The sequence below is a fragment of the Apostichopus japonicus genome, chromosome 17 (assembly GCF_037975245.1).
Source record: "Apostichopus japonicus isolate 1M-3 chromosome 17, ASM3797524v1, whole genome shotgun sequence".
Lineage (NCBI taxonomy): Eukaryota > Metazoa > Echinodermata > Holothuroidea > Aspidochirotida > Stichopodidae > Apostichopus > Apostichopus japonicus.
The window spans coordinates 4,875,491-4,897,863 of NC_092577.1; the positions used below are offsets into that span (position 1 = coordinate 4,875,491).

Consider the following 22,373-nt stretch of genomic DNA (forward strand, 5'->3'; position numbering starts at 1 on the left):
CATTATATAACGTAGAACATTATAACTCTATAGCATTATAACATAGACTATCTTCCCTATAACGTTATAACCTAGACCAATGGCCCTATAGCACTATAAAATATAAACTATTGAGTATTGACCCTATAGCATTACAACATAGACTAAATATTGACCCCATAGCATTATAACCTAGACCATTGACCCTATAGCATTATAACATATATAGACTATTGCCCCTATAGGATTAAAACCTCTAGACCATTGACCCTATAGCATTTTAATATAGACCACTGACCCTATGGCATTATAACATAGACCACTGGCCCTATAACATTAAAACCTAGACCATTGACCCTATAACATTATAATCTAGACTATTGACCTCTTGACCCTTACCACGTACGATTACACGTTCCTCATTTTCCATCACATTTTTGCATTTTTCGTACAGAAGAGGGAGGAATGGTGACGAGGGTGCGGGGGAGTGAAGATTGAAGAATTACCTTAGTAACGGTACAGCAATCAACTAAGTATCACCCCCAACCCCCACCACTTCTGCCCTCCCCCTGCCTTTCCTAGCTCGGCGAACAAACATGATGGATATACAACCCCCTGATCACAGTATCTCCATGAAATAAGTTGAAAGATAGGTTGCTATAGTCAACTAGTAGAGCGATCTTGTTGGAGCAACATATATTGCAAGTTAACCATCAAGATATATGAAGGAATAAGAAGAACCAGAAAAGACGTAAAAATAATACTCAAATTAAATACATCGTCGTTTGATACTCGATCAAATAAATTTAGAGAAAAGAATGGTAATAATAATAATGTAACCGTTTTGATTTTAATTGGTAAAATAAAAAAAGGAGAGAGAAAAGAATGAACACTCACCGTTTCGGACATTGGATGCGTTTTACTCCGATCACGCCCTCTCCTCCTGTGTTCTTTCCGATGCCCGATTCTTTGATCTCCGAAAAATACCGTTCGGGTTAAGTCGGGTCTTGCCGGTAACGGCGCATAAGGTAACCGCCACTCTTCGGGATATCTCGGAGGTTCACCTCCGAGTAATCTCGCCCTGGCGCTTAGTATCGCCCGCTGATACGTCGTATCCAGCAAGTTCGATGCATCTATAGATGACTTCGAGAAGTCAGAATTCATTTTGTCCATGGTTAAAATGGACGGTAAACTGAGTTGATCGGAATGATGTGTCGGTGATGGGGTGCCCACAATTCCATCCTGTTGCTGGCTAAATATTCCACTACCCTGTATAACCGTTAAACTGGCCATCTTCTCTACGATATTTGGTTATATTGTGTCTCGTAAGCTGTTGGTTTCTTTTCTTATATATCTTCTTTCATTTCACGTGGAAATTCTACCAAAATATCACATATGAAAGATTAACAATTTAGCCAACACAATCTATAACTTCAACAGATACTCTTACGGTAAAATAACTTTTCCAATCCGTAACATATAAAAGTGGTAGCTATCCCAATATGTATCCAAAGATAACAGTATTCAGATAGCGAACGAATATGCTAGATTGGTCACCCACTCACAGAATTCCAACGAACCGTCATAATATCGTATCCAGTGTCGTAGACCAAAAAATGCTGTGACGTCACAACGACAGTCCCTGAAATGCAATACGCTGTTTAAAAACAGACTAACAATAGATTTACTGTCGTTCCGTTTACTCAAACGGAGGTTAATCTTGATTACGATCTAAGCCTTGATAACCATGAAGACCGTATTCTGGATTTCTTTATCAGCCTTTGTTCGTAGCATGTCTAGTTCAACAAAGGAATAAGGTAAAAGTGTCAATGCGTATGACACAATGACTGGTTTCTAAGGAGCGTCTTCAAAATCCTGTCGTCTGCTCATTATTCTGAACGATGTTGTACCTTGAAATGTACGCGGAAGGAGATAATTTAGTCGAGATCTGCAAGAAAAAGATAAAGAAAAAACTAATTAGAAAAATACTATAATTAATAAGTGGGTAGGGTAAGACTACTTTATTTCTGGCAGTTTGTAGTTAATTGATGTACATCATTAAAATATATATATATTTTTTTAAATCATGAATTTCAGCTCAATTATGCATAATAATGTCACTATAATGTCCTATATACCAACTTGAACTTTTGAGAAATAACTCTCTTAATTGTTGAGGTTCATCAGTTAAAGTGACTGGACCTTGCAGTCTAACACTGTATAATGACCATTGGATTCGTTCATCTTATGCAACACAAAACTCATGGGAAACATATAGGACTTGTATGACGTTAAATGACAAATTTATAATGCGTTACTAGCTTGTCAAGGACAATATGGTGTTGAACATCATCCAATGATGACCTGTTCATTGTACGAAGCTAAAAGAACTTATTTCGATGACTTATTAGAATTAAGAAAATAAGGTGATTTAACATTAACAATATGACCCAAACCGAGTTGCAGACGCCATCGGCAAGTTAACCTTAAAGGACTCGCATCCCAGGGATTTAAACCATATTTTGAAGATGGATATCTTGAAAAACCTGAATATCTAGAGAAACATTAATAAGCGATTTTTCTTGAACTAGGTCATACCAAGACTAAAACGTCTACATGCAAGAAGCTATTCTATAAAAGACATGGTATCTACTTCAATCTATACGTTTGGCTGTCACAAATTCTATCACAACTTAGCTGTCATATAGCTGCCACAATTAGCTGTCACAAGTTCATTAACAACTACAGACATTTCGACATGGAGGTACGGCCCTCAGTTAATTTGTAACAACAATGATTTTCAAGTAGGGCATCGCGAGTGGCTTTTCTACCCCACGGGCCAACTGAAGACACTTAAATGTAGTTTCGTGTTCCCTCGTTTCAGATTATTCCATTCAAACGCCTACAGTGGAATTACGACCTTCCTTACCGGTTTCGAACCTCTGAACATACAATCAGCGTCCATAGCCTAGTGGTTAGGGTGTCCGCATTTAAGCGGGAGGCCCGGGCTCGTATCCCGATGGAGGCTGGAAGTTTTTTCACTCTTCTGTATTTTCCAACTCACTACAATTTCAATTATATATCATGCATATATATATATCTCATGTATATATCTCTCATATATAGATATAAATCAAATATCTACATATTAACTTTGATTTCGCGTCGTACCTAAGAACACAGGCAAATATTTAACGTTTTCCTTAAAAACGGAAACAGGATTAAAACTTTACGGGGGGCTTGTTAATCTGTTAACGTATCTAAGGTGAATTGATGTTCCCAAGATGAGAACACATTAATCAAATAAAAAGTTAAAAATAAACTTACAATGTTCAGATGGAAGCGAATTAATGATATGAGTCAATCTCCAGAAATTCGTATTAATCCAGGTACATAAAATAGTGTACAAAAACACCTCAGTAAATGCTGAAGATCGTTAGAGGGGTATGCCTATAATCAAGACAGGTTTTGTGTAACACTGTTGCTATGGTGATAGTTGTAATCTTTAGACCGGTTATTGGTGGACAGAACGTACACTTTGAACCCTCGATATTTACACAGTGACGTATGTCTTTATATAGCTCAATATACGTTCAAACGTAAATAAGTAAATAAACAACAAATAGTCTCATTTATTGTCAGCTCAAGGTACACCTTAACGTCAACCTATCAAAGTTGCAAGTACACGGTCACGACCGTAACCATGGCAACACTTCCTTCTTAAGATAGCGGTTATCCAAAACCTAGATTATACAGGATTATAAGTGTAGTTACATAATAGAAAAAGAATAGATAAAGCTTGCTTCAAGTCGTTTTTCCTGAAAAAGTCGATCATAGGGATTTCATGTATATGCTATCGGGCGGAAATGAAGGCCACGATATAGAAACGACAAAACAATATATGAACTTAAAAATGTTAATTTTTGACGTTTTGTGATCAAATTTGTTAATTTTTGAAGATTTGTGATCAAATTTTACTGATCGTTATACTGTGAGGGTAATCATAAATTCAGCCGTGTAAGATATAAGTGGAGTATCATTCCTATACAATCGGTTCTGTAGAAACAACTGTGACGTATATGTGACAAAAATCAAGCAAACAGCGATGAGGCGGGTGTGGGAATGGGGCAGGGCACTGCGAAAGGAGAATTAATGAGTGTGTGCTCCCACCCCCACCCACCCATATTACAGTATGTAAATTATTATAATTAATGTAATCATATGGATTTGCCCTCTCAGTTATTGGTATAAGTGGTTTGAATGCTTTTCCTGTCGTTTATCTTATCCCATACATGGTAATAACCGGCAAGCTTTTCCTACAGTATTTACATATAAGGGGAGGTTATATTGAGTTGATTTCCATTTCTAGTTATCAATTTCTTTTATTGGATATTCCAAAGGGGTGAGGAGAGGGAGGCGGTGGAGAGGAAGGATAGGGGAAGCGGAGGCAACATTATATACGATGGATATATTGAATGAAGCTCAGTCAGTTATTTCAAAAAAGGGAAAAATTAAGAGTGGCAGCAAAATGTATTTTTAGAATAACTCTGTCGCGAGGTCTACCATGTATAGGACAATCGAAGGTGAATTCCAATCATTTAATAAGCCGTTTTCCATCAAGTCAAGTCATATGGCACCAATCACTGAATTTCAAAACGTCAAATGAATCCAACAAGTTTGTATAAATGTCTCCTCATAAATATAATACAATAACTCAGATAATTGACTCGAAATGAGTCAGGAAACCTGGATAGCGACTCGACTCCTCCGGATATTAAAATGATGTCAGTCGTTCTATATAGGAGAGAGGTGTGGTTTCTCAACTCCATTGTTCATTCACTCAATTTCACTGCAAGGTATATAATTGTATTCATAATTTGAATTTTCAATGTTGTTCCATATAACTAGCAGTGGTGTAATAATTATCCAACAATGTAAACAGCCCCGACTGATGATTAAAAGTGGGGGGGGGGGGCGCATAGGCCCTAACCGATCTTTGCGCACGTCACATAAATATGTCAGTTTTACAATGATTTGCTTCCATGTTTCAATTTTCATCACGTATTTATTCTGAAAAATAAATATAAATAAAAACTCACCAGGATGCTTACAGGACAGTGGCCTGAACATGTTCCGCCCTTTCAAGTTGGCACCCGCATTAGTTTCAAGTATTTCATACGTCTCCATCTCGTTATTACGGTATCTCGGTAGAAAATTAATTTTTTAATTCACTGACAAAATTTCGGCGATTTCTTGGACGATTTCTCTCAAAAGATTTCGCCAAAATTACGCACCACTGTTGTTGCTCTTTTTCATTTTAAGAATCCAAGATTCCCTTCTGACAGAGGGCCCTAAGGATTTGTTCCGATCCAACATGTATAAATCATTTCTCTTTCCATAATGTATGACCAGTTATAAATCAGTCTTTATTTTCCGTTCTCAAGTGACGTGTATGAAACGAAAATTTCCAACAAAGCTTATAGTACAGGAGTCGAGCGAATGAAAACAATTAATAAGTCCCGCCTGGCACGAATATTGGTGTAACTTTTTATATATATATATATATAGTGTTTGTACAAGCCCATGCTACATGCGAGGCTGATTCTAACACTGTACCGTAATACTGTATCGCCCGCCTATGACCTATGTTTCTCGGACATCACACATAGGTGGTCAGTTTATCGATTTGTTGGAGTTTATCACTAAGGTCTCAAGTGTGCTTCCCCGGATTAAATACAAAGGAGGAATTATTTGGTGACACGAGAGCTACGTAAACTAAAAATAGAGGGCCCGGAAGCCATCCCGTTAAATAGTTAAACGAGCCCCATCATATTCGGGTCTAGTCATCGCCAGTGAATCAATCATTAATGACTCGCTTCTCGGCCTTTTGGCTAAAGATCATGTGTAGTATCAGTTCCCTTCGAGGGGAATCATGATACACACCCTGGTGATGATCACACAGTCACAGTCTCGGTGTAAGGGGACTGGGGTTGAGAGCGGATCAGTCAGTCGGTTCGTTGTTTGGTTTTTCGTGCCCAGGTTCTCTCATGGGTGACTTTTCTTAAAATGTATCATTGACTCGATTCATTGTAGTGTTTCAACGGTGAAACATTTGACAAAATTGTTCGAGTCCTTCACGTTTGAAATTTGGTAACCGAGTCAGCACTACAACAGTGTGCTATATCAAGCTCGTATCCAGGGGGAGGGGGGCGTTGGGGGGCGCGCCCCCCCCCCGGGTAAGAAAAAGAGGAGAGAAAAAAAGAGAGAAGAAAAAGGGGAAAAAGAGGGGGAAAAAGAGGAGGAAGGAAGGGACAAGAAAAAGAAGAAAGAGAGAAAAAGGAGAAAAGGAGGAAGCAGAAGAAAAACGCCAAGACACCGGGAAGAGAAAGAGGAACAGTGAAATTATTACAGCGCTGATCCCTATTATATACACAGGGTAGCCAGTGACGGATTTCGGAAGGGGCGTGCCCCTCAGCCTACCCCTTACACCGACAACTCCATTTTTGACGTTTCCATTTTTCCTTTATGGTCAGCAAAACGGACTGAGTGCAAACAAAACAATCTTTAACAACTCACACTGTGTGTTGCCAATTTGAGCGAGCTTTACGTCCAGCTCTCATTTTATTGTATTTTATCCACAGTTGTTAAATATAGGACGGAAATCGCATTTGCGGCAGTCTATAATTGTTTTCTGGGAGAGGACCCCAGACCCATCGTATACAAAACTCTACTTGGATTATTTGTCCCCTTATTTTTTTCCGCAGACGCCCATGCATTTCCCCAAACTAAATTTCTAACCCATGAGATCTAAAACTTAAGGAGGTTTGGGTCTGGCAAGTGTTATTTCCGGCGATCTGTGAGGTATATTTGCCAAAAAAAAATATTTTACGCTACGCGCGAACCCGTGGTCGCGCTCCGCTTAGATAGTATCAGAGAACAGAAACGCGCCCCCACCATTATCCAAGACTGATCAGCGCCCATGCACCAATATTTTCGAAAATTCCCTGACCAACATTCTTAAACATACTTCCCTCTACTCGTGCAATTTTGACCGGTCTGTTAGGGGTTGAAGGAGGTTTTTTTCTATATTGGTTGTCCATAGATGAAAATTTGAGCAACATTATGGGTATGATTTGAAGTGAATTTATTTCATGAGAAATGTGAATTTTAAAATTCTTAACAAATAATGGGCTTAAAACATTAAAAAGTTGGGCTGACGGGTATTGTGGGACGCGACGTAGAATGACCTACAAAAGCAATGACCCACAGGAGATGCGATGAGGTCGAACATGATGTGTGACTGGTGACAAATCTTCGAAAAGGTTATGGATGAAAAAAAAAAACTATTGGGAAATACTTGGTTCTCAGGCAAAAGTGTACATCTGGCTGGTCATTTTCAAGTCCGAGAAGTGCCATTTCCGGTGATCTGTTGGGGTATCAAAACCAGAAATTTTCTTGTACGCTGCGCGCTCCGCTTAGATAGTAATTCGCCACCACCCCCCCCCCCAGGTTAGAAAATCCTGGATACGCCCCTGTGTATGGTACGTCTTATCAATCGTTGGTAGTTTTCGGTTGGAATATTGGACTATACGAGGAGTCGGGCAAATGGCAGTTCAATATGGGGAACCAATTAAGTTGGGGGGGGGGGGGTGTTGGGCAGGGGGGGTGTTGGGCAGGGGGGGTGTTGGGCAGCGGGGTACATTATCTCTATGGGGAAAAAAGAAAAGAAAAAAACACTGATAAAAATCCGACCTACCCAAAAATGAATAAAACAGACAAACATTATACTCCCGAACAAAGAAACATAGTGAACAAAATACAACAGACACATTCCTTTTAGTTTGGTGTTGTCAATCAAATCTATTGTTCGCATTTAAGTATATTCAATCAAAACAAAAGGAAAGATATATTTATAGTTTTTCATACAAGAATTGTGGGGTCTTTGGACCATGAAAATGCATGGGCAAACTAAATGAGAACCACGCTAACAGCCTAACCACATCACACTACGGGTATGGTACATCTAAAATTTACAATAGGTCTAACGTTTTTAGTTTGTTTTGTTTAATTAATAAAACAAATCTACAAAACAATGGTGCTTCCCATTCCATCTCAATAGAATCGTATCCTCTGACATGGGCTAATAACCTTCCTCACTATATTCAATACAAAATAAATAAAATAATCTAAACTTTCAAAAATTATCCAAGCCTGAAAGTGAGGATATTTTTTTGGGTAATGTGTCAAAATCAGTTTATCATATGAACAGAGTGGCTCACAGTATGTTTGTTCCACATTAAAAGACTCCACCGATTTCCACCCCTTCCCCCTCCCCCCACATCCCATTTTTTTTAGATGTATCACTTGACAATCGAACAAGTTATCAATCCCGCCTCCCCACGCCCGACCCCACCAAAGAAAAAAACACGTATATAGTAAATCTGGCTCCCTTTTCTCTGCCATAGTAATTAAAATGCAGAAAAAAGATTGTAACACTTTTTTGAGTTGTAAACTATTTGGCCCTGGCTGGCTTGCACCTTCACAACACGTTTTGTAGCCTAGACCCCTGTTGTTCTAAGGTTATGCCCCCTGCCCCCTCCCAATAAAGAAAGGTTGCTAAGTATTCAGGCCAACAGAGCCAAACAAGAAAGAGGAGCTAACAAACAACAACAACAAATATTTTCGATGTTAAATAATATCCTCTAATACCAGTTAAAAAGAGAAGGAATCAACCTTATGGATGCAAAAGTAGACAGAAAGAAATGCCAGAAAACAGGAAACATTCCTCAATTTCTAGATCAAGGTAGTTCAGCTGTGTGCGATGAAAACAAAAATAAAAGCTATAGTGAGACGGGTATCATAACTCTTACAAGTTCAAGGGTTCTGAATATTCAAAAGACTATGCCTATTCAACAGGCAAAAGACCACCAGAAGAACATTACCGAAGAATACAATATTGAGGGCGGCAACATGAATGATCTGGATGTGTTACACTACCCCCTGCAAAAATTTATGTCCATTCTTTCTGTAGATTTCAACCAGGGATAAATTAATCATCAGATAAATATGAAATGGGTTTTGGAAATGCTTATAACAAAAAAAGTACCAATTTATGGAAAAATAAGTTAATACTTGATACATCGCCGGGATTGTGTTGATTTCACTGTAACAAGTATCAAATTTTCACTGGAAACTGTTATCACTAAAAATCAGTCGATTGGGGAGAAAAAAAAACATTAGTGAAGGTTAATTGCTTTAATTCATTTCAGTAGCCCATTGTTTTACTTTATTACTTTAAAAGTACCATAGTACATAAAACTTGTTGTTACCGGAAAGTTAAAACAAAAGAAGTACAGCAACAGCAACTGATCGTTTACACTAACCCAACTAACCAGGAAATTGGTTATCATACCCATTTGTAATTCTCTTCACCAAATACTGCCAACACTTTTAAAAATTAAGTTATACTTGATACATCGCTGTATTAGGTTGAATTTACTGCCGCGAGTATCAAGTGTCAATTTTCACAGGAACTTTTATCACCAAAAAGGATTGGTCCAAAACACTCAACTTTATTAATAAGCACATATTAGTGAAATGTTTTAACTCAGTTTAGAAAAGCCATTGCTTTACTTTCAAAGTATGAACAAAGTCATAAAACCTGTTATTACCTGTTGTTACCTGTTATCACATTTACAATTTAACTTGACATTTTTAACCCTGCAAACATATTAAACATGATGCAGGCCAAGAAGCATCCATATTTCACACTTTGGTCAAATATCTCAACTCACTTTAAGTTTAAACCATTAAATTATTTCAAAATATTCCATTTTTACATTTCCAAACAGCTTTTCTTGATTCCGTTCAGAAGTTTACTAAGTACAACTTGCCCTGTTTCGTAGTAAAAATTAGAACTTCACCGAAAGATGCCTTTTTTTGTTTTAAGTCTCTGTTTCAAACTACAAAATATACATAACAAAAGAAGACCCAAACAAAAGGGATTGGACGACTTTAAAAAAGGACTGTCAACAGACGTACATGCGACCCAAAATCGAGTCACTATATGCAGGGTTGAGCCTGGGGTGAAAAAAAAAACCACGGAATTTTGCAAAAATTGCGGTATAGGCTCCAGTTTGCATATGCTACAGTGTGTTAGGATAATAGTTTTTGTCCCCAAAGTATAAAAGAAGTCATGGATATTCCGCGAATTCGCGGAAAACGCTCATGCCTGTATCTGAGACAGTATCGATCATCGAAACGCTCCTACGTTGGTATTCCAGCAAACGGATACCACAAAATATCTGCAAGATGGCGACTGGATGGGTAAACTCACGGCTAGCATTTTCACATGTGGGTAACTCCCCTCCCAGGTGGTTAACAATGGAAGAAGACTAAACATAATGACGGACAGCCAGACAGACAAATAGAAACTGTTTCGGTATTTATCCATGTGTGAAGGTCCATTTATCATGATACCACAAAAATGTATCTCATCTGTACACCAACCACAAACCTCTTATTCCTCCCACCCCACCCCCTTGCTAAACCCACCTCTTCCCTTCGACGCCATACAATGGACGACATGCAAAAGAATACAGACATAACCAAAATAAAAATACAAATCTGTCTTGGTAGTTTTATCCGTGTAAGAAAGTCCATCAGCCATGAGATTGGCGCAAAAATTGTATTTCAAAATGCGACCGATTCCCAAACCTTCGTTATTCACTGTGTAATATAGTGTTTTTTTTAATTTAATTTTTCATTGTTTGAATAATCAAATAGTTATAACCACATAGAGTAATGACATTATATGACTTGATGTGAGTGACAATGGCTTCCAGATAAGTAACTGTACAACATTTGACTGCAGACGACGTGCTGGCTCTACATTACCAAATATATATATATATATATATATATGATATAATTATCTTCAGCTCCCAACATATTAAGTTATTTTTTTGGCAAAAATAAATCCCTTTTGTATTGTTTTTAATGACAACTGACAAGGTAATAATATCTGTGGAAATCTTCGACACGCAGTGGGTGAGAAGTGCAGAGAAAAACTCCCTGAACTCAAATGATTTAATAGTAGTGAAATATTCATTTTTATCTCCTCTCCCCCCCCCCATCCTATACAAATCAATTATTGAGATAACATGTTTTTTGTGAGTTATGACATGTCATGAATTATGATGTGATGTATGATATGATGATGAAGAATAATATTTGTTATGAATGGTGGCATATACAGAGAAATTCATGAGAAGAGGGAGTAAGGATGGGGGGTGGAACAGGGGTGTATTGGCCCACCGGTTTACTGACTTTAAACCAGGGTACTGCAGAGTCTGAAATTCGCATTGGCACAGACAGGCTGAGGTGCCAAAAGGGCCGACAATCATTTTGGTCTTACTATCATCTGAGGGGTCAAACGCATCGCTCGTTTCCAGGCTCCTGAGCTAAAGTTTAAGCCCTAGTTTGCCCATGGGTTGGGTGTGGGGCTGAGCCCATGGGGTGGGGTGTGGGGCCGAGCCCTTGGGTTGGGGTGTGGGGCTGAGCCCATGGGGTGGGGTGTGGGGCTCAGCTTGGAGTTGGTGGTATTCTTCATGTGTGAAAGTTAATCAAAGTTTTCTGGAAGATTCCAAAATTGAACAGAACAAGCAAAGTGAACATCATCTAATTTTTACAAAACCCACACATTTACTTTACCAAGTGTTACCCCAATCCATGAATGGGTTTAGTGTTCTTACTTCACATGAATGTGGTGGAGCCTTTCAACCTTCATACAAGTTAAGGGTTAGAGACTCCCATTGTGTTTTAAAAATATTTAAAAAAATCAATAAAAAAAAGCAACTTCTTTATACCTCCTGCAGTCACAAGCAACAAAATTCATCACCTAGGCAACACAAATCTGCTCGGTGACTATAAACCAACTCAAAATGGTTCTTATTTTAAAACCACTGCTTGGCCGTTGTTTTCTGTTTTTATCAGATGCAAGAAACTAAATACAAAGGGTAACACAACATTTGCTCCAAGGGGGCAAGTATATCAACGCTTAGAAATGCCCTTAAAGATCGGCCGACGGACTTCTTTACAGATCAGCGATGACCCGGTCACATGACAAAACCCCAGACTTCTAAATTCTTGATGACAAAGTCCTCGGTCCCTGAGAGTATGGTGTTGTCAAACGTCTTGCATTTCCTGCAACGCCCGTGGTAGAGGTCCCCGTCCAACCACAGACCAATGGTACCCCTGAAAGAGATGGATGATCAACATGAGGGCGGTATTTAAATCAGCTCTTTGTGTACGGTATACAAATAATGAATGGTTATGAGTGCAATAGTGCAAATATTTCATGAGTTGAAAGATGGAATGTTCCATTCAACGAGGCGCAGCCGAGTTGAATGGAACAAATTACAACTTTCAACAAATGAAATATTTGCACTATTGCACGAATGGAAACCATTCATTATTTGTTTTATACAACATATTATATTAAGATGGGTAAAATGCACTCATGCAACAGATTGTTTTGAACAGACAGGTTTCTCTGCTCTCTAACCATTGAAAAAAGTGCTACCAAAAAAAGTATAACCCATGGTTCTATTTCATAGAGTGGATTTTGCATGCAATCAACGAGCAATTGACCAATCAAATGACCACAATACAATTAGGTGTTGTATAATAGCTAATATTCTGGTACGGATTATACTAAAACTACCGCAAATTATTCGTGATAAAGGACGGTAGACATTGATCAAGCAGAGATCTAAAAGGGGAATAACTTGACATGGCATGGCCAGGCGAAAAATTCAGATTCGATGGAACCACCGAACGAATTGTTAAAGATGTACAGCAATAAATTGGGTAATTTATGATTAAACAAATCCCGATAAAGCCTACCGGTCTGTATCTGTCAATATTGGCAAACTATTTACCAGCTTTCCCAGTCCTAACTTCCCACGGGAATTGTTACGGCACATAAAATTTGCCAACTGTTTAATTTGTTCCACATTATTAAAGATATCCACCATGCCAAAAAAACAATCAAACACTTCCCATGGGAGGTTTAATTCAGATATTATCTGAACTTTCACTGAAATGGGCTTTAATGATTTCTTTAAACGGCGGATCTAGACTCAATTTGAAGCTTGTTAAAGTTGAAAGGTTTACAGTCTTGTTTGACGCCAAGACCACCCCCCCCCCCACACACCACTTTACAACCCTAAACCCTGGTCAATCTTTAGATCATCAGTCCACTGCCTTCACCACAACACTACCAACAGGGTGAAGATAGAGGGGGGGAGGTAGGGAGGTGGATGGGGGTTACTTACTCTCCTCCTCCGATACTGATGCTATCCTTGTCTCCTTTGATAAAGTACATGTTCTCTCCCGTCCACCGATAACAGACGAGATCGGTCACGTCCTCTCCCGGCTCAAACTGAAAGAGGAAACTCTCGCCGGTACCATAGTATGCCTCACTCTCCTTCAGGGGACACGACACTAATGCACCAAATAACTGGATCAGGAAGAGAAAGGAGTAAGGTGAAGAGGAAGTCCAGGTCAAAGGTCAATGCTCAGAGGAAGTAAATTGAAGTATGGCAATGTTTAAGTATCAGGTAATAAATTTTAACTGGAAATTTTAACAGTGCAGCAGAGCACGACAGACACGGGACAGACACGGGACAGACACGGGACAGACACTGGACACACACTGGTCAGATTGCTAGACAAATGTGTAATCGTCTTTGAACATTTTCATGACAACAATATTTAAGGACAAATGAAATTGCTAGACTGTCAAAGTTGCTGATTTAACATTCCCTGCATATTGCTAGAAAATATGAGCAGCTATTCTGACAATAAGCAAACATAAATTACAGATGGAGGCTTCAAGCGATATTCAGGTTTTTTGAGTTTGATTCAAATATTCAAGGACGATTCCACAGTTTCGCTGTCATCTTTTGTGCGACTTAAAAACACACAACCTAAACCACTTGTATTTTAAAAGTAGGATCTCAAAAAGTTTTATTGGTGAGAAAAATTGAAGACTCAAATTATATCTGATTATATATTATTTAGACCTGATATAAACTCTTCCATATCATTTCTCGCAAGAACAACAGAGTTAAAAAGGCAATGATTTCTTTTTATTTGAACGTTTCACTTTTGAGGTATTAACAACAATACTAAGTAAGAATCTTTACATGGCTGATACTGTTAATAATGTGTAAATCTGTTACTGTGATTCTTGAAGCTTGAATGAGCTGGAAGCTTGAATGAGCTGAAAGTTTGACTGAGCTGGAAGCGTGAATGAGCTGAAAGCTTGAAACGTTAATGGTGCCTAGGATATATTCTTGTTTGTTACTTTCAATATTTGATATGCTCTCTAGCATGATTCTTGAAACTGGATGAAACCACGAGTGTTGCTTCAAGGAGAGCTTGAAGATATTTTTCCTTGATACAGCCAAAGGTATTTATTTATATCTTAATGTAGTCCTTCAAAGAGAGCTTAGAAGATAATTCTTTCTTGGTAGAATCAAAGAGGTGTATTTAAATCTTATTGTAATCCTTCAAGCTGAATGAAACCATTGATGTCCCTGTCAAGGAGAGCTGAGAATATATTTTCTTGATACAGTCAAAGGTGTGTAATTAAATGTTAGTGTAATCCTTCAAGCTACTTGAAAGCAGGAGTGTAGCTTTCAAGGAGAGCAAGGAAGATATCCTTTCTTAATAGAATCAAAGGGGTGTATTCATATCTTATTTTAATCCTTCAAGCTGAATGAAACCATGCTTGTGGCTTCCCAGGGAAGCTTAGAAGATTATTCTCTCTCGATATCGTGCAAACATTAACTGATCGAGTGACATAAATGGCATTCTGTTTCGTACTTACGTTATTGCTTGAATCTTCAAGCAGTAGGAGGACAGGGCATTCCCAGTCTTGCATAGTACGGTATAGGCTCTGTAGGCTGAACCCATCACTGGCAGTGTTGTAGATCATAGCCCAGTTGTAACCTTCAGTCCTTGGCGGCAACTCCTTCCTCAACTGGAAAGAAGAAGAAGAAGAATGACAATGGGAATTTGTACTTGTATTCATGCCGTTGTATTCATACTCATGCTGTGGTACTCATACTCATGCTGTTGTACTCATACTGTTGTACTCATACTCATGCCGTTGTACTCGTACTCATGCCGTGGTACTCATACTCATGCTGTGGTACTCATACTCATGCCGTTGTACTCGTACTCATGCTGTTGTACTCATACTCATGCCGTGGTACTCATACTCATGCTGTGGTACTCATACTCATGCTGCTGTACTCATACTCATGCTGTGGTACTCATACTCATGCTGTTGTACTCATACTCATGCCATTGTACTCAGGCTGTTGTACTCATTCTCATGCTGTTGTACTCATACTCATGCCATTGTACTCATAACTCATGCCATTGTACTCATACTCATACCTTCATACTCATGCTGTCGTACTCGTTCTCACACCATTGTACTCATACTCACGCTATTGTACTCATACTCATGCTGTTGTACTTGTTCTCACACTGTTGTACTCATACCATTGTACTCATACTCATGCTGTTGTATTCATACTGTTGGCTATTAACTCACCATCATTTTCTCCCAAACTCTCCTCTCACTACCATCCCCCTTTCACTTCTACTATTTGATTCTTTCCTCTCTTCACTCCTTTAACTCCACTAACAATTCCTCCATTTTTTTCTGCTCCCTAGATCTCTTGCAGTCCTGCCATCTTCCACCATTATTCTCTACATCCTTTGTCCAATCCACCCCCCACCCCCTTCATATTGTCTGATATTGTAATGGAAGGAATAGTTCATTGGTAGAACACCAGCGCTGTCACCTTCGGAGCCTAGTTTTATCCGTTTGAAGATAAGCACTCCTGGTACATCACTCTGTGAAGGTGGCTTAGTAGGGAAAAATTCACCTTATGCAGAATATCTCTGTCTAGATTAGTTTGCTCTGAGGTCTCTGGACTTGAGACCAGACTTTGGTGGGTTAAACCTGGTTTTATGAGCGCTCAACCATCCCACTTCCCTCAGAGCAAATTGCTGGTGTTGTTTGTAGCTCCATCTGTGTGAATGCCTTTGAGTTTCTGCATAGGCAGATGATGTAGCTCGCTCTGAGTGTGATATTGGCTGCTGTATCGGTTATAGCCTTCTTCTTTCCTTTAGGGATGCCCAAGGATGCAAGACATTTGTTGACTGATGTGTTGCAAAAGCCTCTGCTTCCTACTTCTATCGAAAAGTAGTATGTAGACCATCCTCTGCTCTCGCAGTCAGCCACTAGGTCTTGGTATTTACACTTCTTTCTAGCATATGCATTTGCCAGATTCTCCTCCATAGGAACTGTAAGCTCTATGATGATAACATTCTTTGTTTTCTTAGAGAAGATGGTGATATCTGGTCTCTTAGCGGTCTCAGTAATTTCTGGAGGGAACACTATTTGCTTGTGTTCCTCATCCATCAAGAATATCCAGTCACTGGCCTTCTTCAGGATGTTGGTTGGCTCTGTCTTTGGAAGTGGCAGGACTGGATTTCGGTACGTTGTGCCATCAGCTGAACGAAAGGCTATTGTAGAGATGAAGTCCAGAGTCTCGGATGTATTGAATTTCTTCTGGTTTGCCTCTACGATGTACAGTGCCAGACCTGATGCAATTGCCCTCAGTGTTTGGTCATGGCGCCAGTTATACCTTCCACTTTGTAGTGAGTAGCTGCAACCATTTAGGATGTGGAACAGTGTGCAATGACGATGATGACATAGTTGGCAGAGTCCTAGGTTGGTCTTGCCCCACAGCTTCAGATTGGTAGGAGAAGGAAGTTGATCATGAATTGCATTGATGTGGAAGGACAGCAATTCTGGTGTCCAGATATACAGAAGTTTCTTCCAGGAGGTATCGACCTGCATGGCAGACTCCCACTTCAACCACTGTCCTTGTTTTGCACATCCGTAAAGGTAGACCAACATATCCTCCTCGTCTACATCTTTCACTAGCCCGGTGAGGCATTTCCTGTGTTCTTGGTGACTCATGTCTCTGATCAGCTTCTGGTTTCTTTTGTAACCGAGACCTGCTCTGTTGGTCTGGCCCCTAGCCATCTCATTCAGGATTAGGTGGCATTCTTTCTGTTCTAATTCTTTCATACCATTCCACCTGGCTTTGCTTTTCTTACTTTCCATGCATTTCCTGTAGAGTGTCTGGGTACTTCCGTCTCTAGAGTGCTTGTTTAGATGGTACTTGGTTACTTGCATACATTTGACTGAAGTGGTGAGCTTTTTCAGTTGCAGACCATAGTGTTTCCTGCTCCTATACAGAGCGCTGGTGGTGGTACATCTGCTTATTCTTGCCCACTGCTTCAGGTATTTGGTGCAGATAGCTTCTAGACTTGTGATGTAGGTAATTGGGAAGTTGTAGATGGTGAACTCCCATGTCATTTTGGGTATGCTCAATAAACATTTACCAGTTAACTTATCTGTCTGTCTGAGTAAAAAAAAATTGTCCCTTTTTGTATCTCTGTCAGTTTACCTATGAGGCAGGCAGAGTCTGTATGGAAACATGGGAATGTCAAACACTATAACTTTGAAACAGCTGTGTATTTCAAAATGGTTAGTGGGTACAGCCGTAACAGAACCCCCCCCCAAAAAAAAAAAAAAAAATTATTGTTGCTTTTCAGATTGGATTTGAATTCCATATTTCAGTTTGTTGTTGTTTCATTTACTTACGAAATGTTGTTTTGGAATAACTGAAAGTACATCTTTTTTTGATGCACATCTATACACTGCAAACCCCCAACAAGCTTCACCGCACCCCCCAGGATGAGGTTATACCTTGCTGATGTGCGTAGCGTCTAACAACCGACTTTCCCCGAGCAGCTGGGGTAGAGGGAGGTCCATCTCGCACTCCAGGAGTGTCATGCGCCGTCTATTGGCCTCCTCTTTCGACACAATCTGCAATAAAAAAAATATTAAAAAAAATCCCAATTAATTAACAAGCTCACTATTCAACGACAGTTCTCGGGGTAAATTTTTCCAAAGGTAAAGGATTTTTGCAGAAGCAGAGATATTCTCTCCCAGAATGAAATTCCCACTCGTGGACCTCAAGAATAAGATTTACGTGCAACCATTAGCCTTTGTTTTTTAAAACAATATCCTTCTTTCAAGTTTTTTTTTTGCTACTTAAAGGGTGTGAAGACTCGCGCACAAAGAAACGTGTCATGCCGGTAATCTGACCTAGTTTCGAATGAGGTGTAACAGAAGTGTTAGACACCACCATCGATCCAAGAAAATACACACACAGCTTGCTACCGTCGGTAATTAGACACCAGTGTACAGTCAATACATACAGCTACGGTCAATACCCACAACACAGTGTACATATCAGCGTGGACACCTCAGGTCTAGATAAAAGATAACAAGGTATCACGTTTCATTACTATCTGCATTTTGTAGCGACAAGCAGAAAACTTCACTTGCAAGCAACCGAAAGTTAACTTTTTCAGAGCGCGGCACGCGTTTTGGGACGAGTCTTCAACGTCTTTAATGATATTACATTTAGGACTTGAAAATATTCACAGCTTTTACACCCTTTCCAATTTTGAGTCTTCCAAGGAGTAAATTCTCACAGACTTTTTCTCCACTATTTTACCAAAAACATTTCCACTAAAACATGAAACAAAGAACTGAACACTATATTAGACAATTTTTCCCATCTTTTCTAAGAATATTTTGGCAACTATATCTGGCATCTTCGAATGTGCTCTTTTCACAACGTGAAGCTGAACGACTGCAAAATTTCTGTGAATATTCGAGAAAGGCTGTATAACATACTGCTCTTTCATTCTGCTCACGACATTTAGCTCCAGAATACCATCATCAACCACAATACTAGCATATTCATTTTTATGTGGTTATGATATCAAAGAAAATAGACCCAGCAAATCCAATCAAACAATGGGGTATCAAATTTCTGAGAGCCTAACGGCACTACATGAAATATAAAACATAATAATATTTTACTACCCACTTCTACCATGTCTTTTTTTGGGGGGGGGAGGGAGTGGGGGGAGAGGAGCACTAGTCTGTTTCAAAACAAGGCCTACAGTCGTCCTCTTCATCCCTCATCTCACCCCACCCCCCATTATGACCACCATCCTGTTTCTAAAGTTACTTCAGTAAAGATTTAGATTAATTACCTCCCAGTCCTTTGAAATTGGTTCGTTAAAGAAATCTTCTACGACCTCCACGAGTGGTTCGGTCTGCTCTACTGGTACGAAGCCCAGGTCATCCGGGCTGACCTCTTTGCCGTACTTTTCGGGCGACCATTGTAGGAAAAAGTTGTACAGGTTGTCGGCCCTGAGATAAGGAAATAAAAAAATCAAAGGTTTTGTCTTAAAATCTAACAAACACCTGAAGTCTTGTTTATATTTTGTTTGCATTAAATTACACATTTCTGATTGTAACGATACACTCTAATGGGATAAATCTGGGGATATGATTTCATCAAATTTATTTACCCAAGCCACATGAAAGCAAAAGTCGTGTTGTGTTTTGTTTTGTTAATAAATTTGTGACTAATTGCTGATTCATATTGCCCTTCATAATACCATTCATTGGCATGACTAATCAACTTTCACTTCAACAAATGAAAGAGACAAATGCAAAGTATTTTGAAGCTACCTGAAGAGCTTTCAGTACGTGTTTGATTACAACCATGACAAACATCTGAGCGATGAAAATTTCAGACTGAAGTGAATATATTCAACATGCCATGCCATGACATGACATACATAACACACCTTAATAGAGTATAACGTAACATTAACAAAACGTAACATAACATAACACACCTTAATATAAGGTAACATAACATAACATACCAAGACAAATGTAGCATAACATAACATAGCTTACTATAAGGTAACATAACAAACCAAGACAAATGTAGCATAACATAACACACCTTAATGTAAGGTAACATAACAAACCAAGACAAAATGTAACCTAACATAACACACCTTAATGTAAGGTAACATAACAAACCAAGGACAAAATGTAACCTAACATAACACACCTTAATGTAAGGTAACATAACAAACCAAGACAAAATGTAACATAACATAACATACCTTAATATAAGATAACACACCAAGACAAAAATGTAGCATTTACATAACACACCTTAAAGTAACATAACATACCAAGACAAAAAGTATTGTAACCTAACATAACACACCTTAATAGAACATAACATACCAAGACAAAATGTATTGTAACCTAACACACCTTTATATAAGGTAACATAACATACCAAGACAAAATGTATTGTAACCTAACACACCTTTATAACGTAACATAACATACTAAGAGAAAATGTAGCATAACATAACACACCTTAAAGTAACATAACATACCAAGACAAAATGAAGCATAACATATTTATGGGAACACTCACTTATCTCGCGGAATGGCAAACCAATATTCTGGAAGCTTTTCTGATTTCTGAGTTTTTAATGTTTTAGTTGAGCCGTTGTTCTCCTCTTCCTCCTCTCCCTCTTCGCCAGGCTGCGGCCTCACGAAAGTCTTCTGCATCGGACGGTAAACTTTCAGGCAAAGGTAGAGAGGCGGATCTTCGTATCGTTGCGCCGGCCTCGGTCGAAACTCTTCACGCAAAGAGAGAGTGAGAGAGATTAACCGTAAAGATCAATGTATTGTAACATGAAAAGAAAATAAAGGGGGGGGGGGGAAGAAATGTAAGAATACTTCTGCTATAAGTTTGCCTTCTTCTCTCCATCCCTTGTCTAATAATCTTCTTACATCTTTCTCTTTTGTGTTCACCATGCTCATTAACCTGTCGGTATTCTGTGTGTGTATTTCTCCCTTCTGTTACTGTTACTTGTCATTCAGCCTCTGAAGAAGATCATGAGCACTGGGATCGAAACATCAGGCCCTCTTAGTTTTACACCTAAGTTTCCTGGAATAGATATTACAAGATTGTTTTCAGGAGCTCTCATCTTAAGCCTGACACCACCAGACTGTAGCAGTAATTCACTACAAAGTTCAGCCGTCCACTGGGTGATCTATGTTTGAAGACATAATTGATATTAACCGATCGCAAGACGAACCACTCAAAAGCTGAAATCAGAACACTGTGCGATATCTCCTGTTGGAAAAAGCCGGAACTTGCTGTGGGAGCTGTTTTAAGGCTAATTTGTACTTTATTCTCATAAATTATATATGAGAAAAGCTCTCATATATATGTTTTCATCAAGATCTTTGCAATGGTTACTTGTGGATTAAAAATGGGAGAAAAGTAGTCTTATATTCTTTTTAGAAGAAATGCTAATGTAGTATTCTAATGTTGTACAGAATCTTTCTAATTAGCCTGCATGACTAGAATCCTCCTTACTTGTGGAATATTTGCATACAATCATAATACAAGTCAATATTTTATGCCAACTTTATGAGGAAACCCCCAGAATTAAGATATACAAATATATACAATTAAAATCGTAGTGAGTTGGAAAATCCAGAACAGTGAAAAAACTTCCAGCCTCCACCGGGATTCGAACCAGGGCCTCCCGCTTTATATGCGGACACCCTAACCACTAGACTATGGATGCTGATTGTATGTCCAAAGGTTCGAAACCGGTAAGAAAGGTCGTAATTCCACTGTAGGCGTTTTCACCTGTATCGAATATATATAAATAACTTCTAAAGAAGACAATACCATGTGGATACAGTGACATCAAAGTGTCTGGGCCAAGACCAAATTCAAAACTGAATCAGATGAGCATTTACATACTACTTAATGAAATACTTGTTAATTACTGCTCGTTTAGTGAACTCATAGATAAAGAGAGTCTCAAGTTGATCAAATACTAGGATACATACATACATACGCATTTTTTTTGCGAATTCATGTAAAAATTCAAATTTACATACTGCAAAAATTATTGAAATTTGCTGACCAACTATTTAGGCATCACTGCGACTACCTATCGTTCAACTACTTACCTTGCCCTCCAGCGTTCCTGAATCTATCAACCTGCACGCAAGCTTGCTACAGTACCTACTGTACAGCACAGTCCAATGCACTACACCAGTAGTAAACTGTACATGATATTTATAAATAAGATATACATCGCCCTTCAATCTCTCTCTCTCTCTCTGTTGTTAAAATACTTCAGAGTTGTAACTTCGACCCGATTGCGAAAATATACAACAAACCACGGCACACACTATTACAGAGACACAGAGAGAGAGGATTGGCCTCCAAAACTGAAACAATTAAAGTCTGTACATAACACGCAGCGTTTAATTTATTTAATTGCAGAGGTCTTTTTTCCAACCAATTAAT

The 22,373-nt window shown here is 38.9% G+C and overlaps 2 protein-coding genes across 14 annotated transcripts in view; both read right to left on the minus strand.

The window, feature by feature from the left end:
• LOC139984293 (uncharacterized) overlaps positions 1 to 5,475 on the minus strand; it is a 53,053-nt gene extending 47,578 nt beyond the window's left edge. For 3 of the 11 annotated variants that reach the window (XM_071998145.1, XM_071998147.1, XM_071998149.1), the window contains exons 1-2: positions 5,079 to 5,475; positions 877 to 1,927 (exon numbers count right to left, since the gene is read on the minus strand). In XM_071998145.1, the coding sequence (XP_071854246.1) occupies positions 877 to 1,272 (396 nt within the window). In that variant the 5' untranslated portion in view covers positions 1,273 to 1,927; positions 5,079 to 5,475. The remainder of the gene's footprint in view (positions 1 to 876; positions 1,928 to 5,078) is intronic. The other 8 variants (XM_071998150.1, XM_071998146.1, XM_071998144.1 and 5 more) reach the window with 5 other exon arrangements.
• A 2,338-nt stretch (positions 5,476 to 7,813) lies between these two features.
• Positions 7,814 to 22,373, minus strand: part of LOC139984295 (nuclear receptor coactivator 7-like) — a 68,359-nt gene continuing 53,799 nt past the window's right edge. For all 3 annotated transcript variants that reach the window (XM_071998155.1, XM_071998156.1, XM_071998157.1), the window contains 6 exons: positions 20,469 to 20,676; positions 19,210 to 19,369; positions 17,846 to 17,965; positions 14,876 to 15,028; positions 13,317 to 13,501; positions 7,814 to 12,234 (listed from right to left, as the gene is read on the minus strand). In XM_071998155.1, coding sequence (XP_071854256.1) covers positions 12,096 to 12,234; positions 13,317 to 13,501; positions 14,876 to 15,028; positions 17,846 to 17,965; positions 19,210 to 19,369; positions 20,469 to 20,676 — 965 coding nt within the window. In that variant the 3' untranslated portion in view covers positions 7,814 to 12,095. The remainder of the gene's footprint in view (positions 12,235 to 13,316; positions 13,502 to 14,875; positions 15,029 to 17,845; positions 17,966 to 19,209; positions 19,370 to 20,468; positions 20,677 to 22,373) is intronic.